The sequence below is a fragment of the Sorex fumeus genome, unplaced genomic scaffold (assembly GCF_029834395.1).
Source record: "Sorex fumeus unplaced genomic scaffold, SorFum_2.1 ptg000050l, whole genome shotgun sequence".
Lineage (NCBI taxonomy): Eukaryota > Metazoa > Chordata > Mammalia > Eulipotyphla > Soricidae > Sorex > Sorex fumeus.
The window spans coordinates 565,999-570,025 of NW_026606107.1; the positions used below are offsets into that span (position 1 = coordinate 565,999).

Consider the following 4,027-nt stretch of genomic DNA (forward strand, 5'->3'; position numbering starts at 1 on the left):
GCTACCTTTCTGTGCTTCTATTTTGAAGGAATAAGTCATCTCTTTGAACACAATTGCTAAGAAAATAACAATGGTTGTTAAAGGGACTTTAGGGAAAAGCAGCCCTTCTCGGGTAAATAGAGAAAGGCAAATTCCAACCACAGCAAGAAGGGGCCACTCTTGACCTTTGGAACTAGCAATGACGGAAATGAGTGACAGGGCCTGGTGCAGTGGGGGGTGGGAGGTTAGTGAGCCTTTCCACTTCTGCAGCACAGCTGGTGGGAGGAGAAAGCAGGGACCAGACTTGGAAGATGACATAATCCTCACGTGACCAGGAGCTGACTTGAAGTCCTTATATTCCCGGGTTTCTTTCTCCTCAGGGTACCAGCTCCTTACTGCCCTGCAGGCGTTTGTGATTGTGGCTAAAAGAAGGAGGTAAATTCCTTAAATCCCAGCAGGTTGGTATGAGGGGTCCCCTGGTTTTCTTGTGGTTGTAGAGACCTGAATAGGCCGAGTAGCTATCTCAAAATTTCTGCAAGATGACTGCATTTTAAATCTATTTTATGTGGTTTTAATGTGCATTATTAAAATAATTGTATGTATGAAATGGGATGGGGCCAGAGTAAAGAAAAAACTCAAGAGAAAAATCCAGAGATTTAGTGAGTTTAAAAAGAATGAGCTTTCTGTAAACTTTCTCTTTATCCCTTTCTTTCTCTTTCTCCAGTTCCTTTGGAGGGAATATGTGGGCTGCTGAGAGGAGAACAGCTAAAATCCTGGGAATCAGACAGAGATTTTACATATAATTTGAAAATATCTTCTCTCATCCAATGCCTGCCTGCAAGGAGTGTGGGGAGCTGGGAGGGAAGGGATAATAGTCTTGTAAGAACTAGGCCTGAGAGTAAGGGGTGGAAGCTGAGGTCAGAGATTCTGGAGGAAGAGATAAGGCTGGGAGGGGAACAAAGGGATAGCTAATTTGGAATGACATGAAGTAATGAGGATTCCTGATTTAAGATAATAACAGAGTAGCCCAGCCCATGTTTTGTCTCTGGAGTTGATAAATTCACAGATAATTGCCTCTTCCCTTCCCCCTTCCTTTCTTTCTGCAGGTCCTAAGGTCTGTAGATAGACATTTCAGACAAAGAAAAAGAGGAGGAAACAGTCTAAAATCCTCACAGGTAAGTAGGAAGCATGCATGTAAGCCAGGGTCTCTGAGAGTGTGGCTGTTAGAAAGAGTTAGAGTTTAGGTAAAATTGGCAACTTCACAGTCCTGCTCCAGAACTATTATCTTTCTCTCACCCATTGGCAAATCTGTCTGTTGGAGAAATAGTGGGTTTCAGAAGAAGCAAGGAAAGGAGTTCTAAAGGAGGGGTAGGGAGGAAGGGTCAGGTTCTTGGACTTCTGAGGGCTGGATCTGTAAAACCAGAATGGGAGATTAGGTGAATACCTAATTTCTCAAAGAGAAACTAAAAATAGTGATTTAAGAGGTAGGAATCAATCTCACTCTTTGTTTTCTCCCTGTTCTTATGCTGGAAATAACAGCATCATGCAAAAACCCTGCAAAGAAAATGAAGGAAAGCCCAAGAGCAGCGTGCCAAAGAGAGAGGAAGAGCGCCCCTATGGAGAATTTGAACGCCTGCAAACAGAAGGGAATTTTAGGCAAAGGCTGCTCCAGTCTCTCGAAGAATTTAAAGAGGACATAGACTATAGGCATTTAAAGGATGAAGAAATGACAAGAGAGGGAGATGAGATGGAAAGATGTTTAGAAGAGATAAGAGGCCTAAGAAAAAAATTTAGGGCTCTACATTCTAACCACAGGCATTCTCGGGACCGCCCTTATCCCATTTAAATGCATTTCTTCTCTCAATTTGACTATTTCTGTTATTAATACTTCCATCTCTGATTTCTTTTGTTTGTGTGTTCTTGCCAAATATTTGCTATCCTTTTACTCCAATCTCTCAAAGTTCTTTTGATTCAAATTTGACTTACTACCAAGCATCTCATATTTAGACTCAGTTTCATTATTTAACAGGGAGGTTCATTCATTTTTATGGGAAGATATTCATTCTATTTTATATATACATATAATGTATGACAAATACAAGGGAAAATGTCTGAATTATTATACACCAAAAGTTTATCAGTGAATCTCTCTGCATGATCTTTGTTTCACTTTTTGTCTCTGCATCTCATTTTCCAAAAAATATAGAATATGTATTTGTGTATGTGTATTGCTTGTATTACATAATAAGAAAAAAAACAGACACAGTAAAGGAACTTGTCAATCTCTCACCTTTGAAGATCAGTGAAACAATAAAAAAGATGCTCTTAATAACAGAAATACTGAAAAGAAATGTAAGCTTTGAAATACCTCTAGACCTCTTAGGCAGAGGAATAAAACTGGCAGTTATTACTGATACACTTGCTTCAGCTTGATCCTTTTTTTGGGTGAAAATACTGTTTCAGGGCTTATTTAGGGGAAGAACTGATTCTGAGATGTGCTTGATGAGATCTGTTCCCATCCATGCAAACCGAACTCTAAACTATTGAAGAGCAATTATTTGAGAAGTCTGGCATGATTCAACAGGAATCAGCACAGAGGGAGGGAAGTGGGGACTTCCATGAGCCAGTCATCTGGTGGGCCCCATTCCTTTGTCTTCTGAGTTTCTTTATGCCTGTTGGGCATTGCTACCTGTTCTGCTGGGTCCTGTCCTACAGGCTAATCCCCACCCCAACCCCTATCTCACAGTCCCAGGTGCATTGTAGTCCCTGAGTGCCAAAAACCAGTTTCCTTGAGTCTCCTCGGTTGAATTCCCACCTTCTCAAACTTTTTTGTTCTGTTTAGTCACACTTAATATAGGTAAGTCTGCTTCAGGGTTGCTTGGGCCATAATGTCATAAAGAGATATCAACAAAACAGCCTGTGTTCAACCACAGGTGCTAACCCCTAACCCCCGCTGCAAACTTACACACACATTCACTCGGTAGGAGTTGGACAAGATGAGTTTATTTTGGATGTTGGATCAAGATACAAGTTTGAGTGAAAAACAAGTTGCAGTAAGAATTGCTGCTCTGAAGAAATAGTTTCTCTTCTTCCTTCTCTGTCTTTTTTTGGGGGAGGGGGCACACCCGGTGGGGCTCAGGGCTTACTCCTGGCTTTGTGATTACTCCCGGTGGTTCTCAAGGTACCATAAGGGTACATTGTTATTTAAAGATACTGAATATTGGGACCAGAGAGAAAGTCCAAAAACTAAAGCCATGTGGTAAAGAGTACCATATGGGGTACCATATTGGGTGCCAGGTATTGAACTCTGTTCAGTGCAAGCAAGGCAAACACCTTACCCTCTCTGCTATGACTCTGGCCCCTTTCTTCCCACTTAAGAAATGATCTCTCCTTGAGGACTGTGGGTAGCACTGTAGCACTGTCCTCCCATTGTTCATCGATTTGCTCAAGCGGGCCCAGTAACATCTCCATTGTGAGACTTGTTACTGTGTTTGGCATATCAAATACATCACGGGTAGCTTGCTAGGCTTTGCTGAGAGGGTGGAATACTCTCGGTAACTTGCCAGGCTCTTTGAGAGGGGTGGAGAGGACTGCAGGTACACCTGCATTATTGGTTCAGGAGACTTTTGGCCATGTGTTGGAATTGCACAACATGGCCTGGGGAAATAGATCTAACAGGTTATTATCTTCCCTCCATTCCCCTATCCCTTCCCATAATGAAATGTATATAAAAACGCCTTGTGAGGTTAATATATACAACATTATATAGAATAGGAAACATAGAATATGTTTATATGTCTTATATAGCATGTAATGCACCAGTTATGTATACACACAATATCACAATATTCAGGGGATTATATGTGGTACTTGAGATTTGAACCAGGGTCAGATGTATGAAAGGCAAGTGCCTTACTTCCTACATCATATCTCTGTCCATATATGTGTGTGTGTGTGTGTGTGTGATTTTATTCACTTAAGCATTAGTTGATGACTCAACTTTTGTCTCAAAGTAAAGTCTAGGCTTTAATTTAACTTAATTTAGCTT

At 41.1% G+C, this 4,027-nt stretch overlaps 1 protein-coding gene across 2 annotated transcripts; it reads left to right on the plus strand.

Moving 5' to 3' along the window:
• The first annotated feature begins 339 nt into the window (after nt 1-339).
• Nucleotides 340-2,107, plus strand: TCEAL7 (transcription elongation factor A like 7). 2 transcript variants are annotated; one of them, XM_056124210.1, is made up of 3 exons: nt 340-414; nt 1,086-1,158; nt 1,519-2,107. In XM_056124210.1, exon 3 carries the CDS (start codon nt 1,523-1,525, stop codon nt 1,823-1,825), a length of 303 nt encoding a protein of 100 aa, XP_055980185.1. In that variant the 5' UTR covers nt 340-414; nt 1,086-1,158; nt 1,519-1,522; the 3' UTR covers nt 1,826-2,107. The 2 variants fall into 2 exon arrangements, with proteins under 2 accessions (XP_055980185.1, XP_055980187.1); XM_056124212.1 differs by lacking the exon at nt 340-414 and adding an exon at nt 614-638.
• The last annotated feature ends 1,920 nt before the right edge of the window (nt 2,108-4,027 follow it).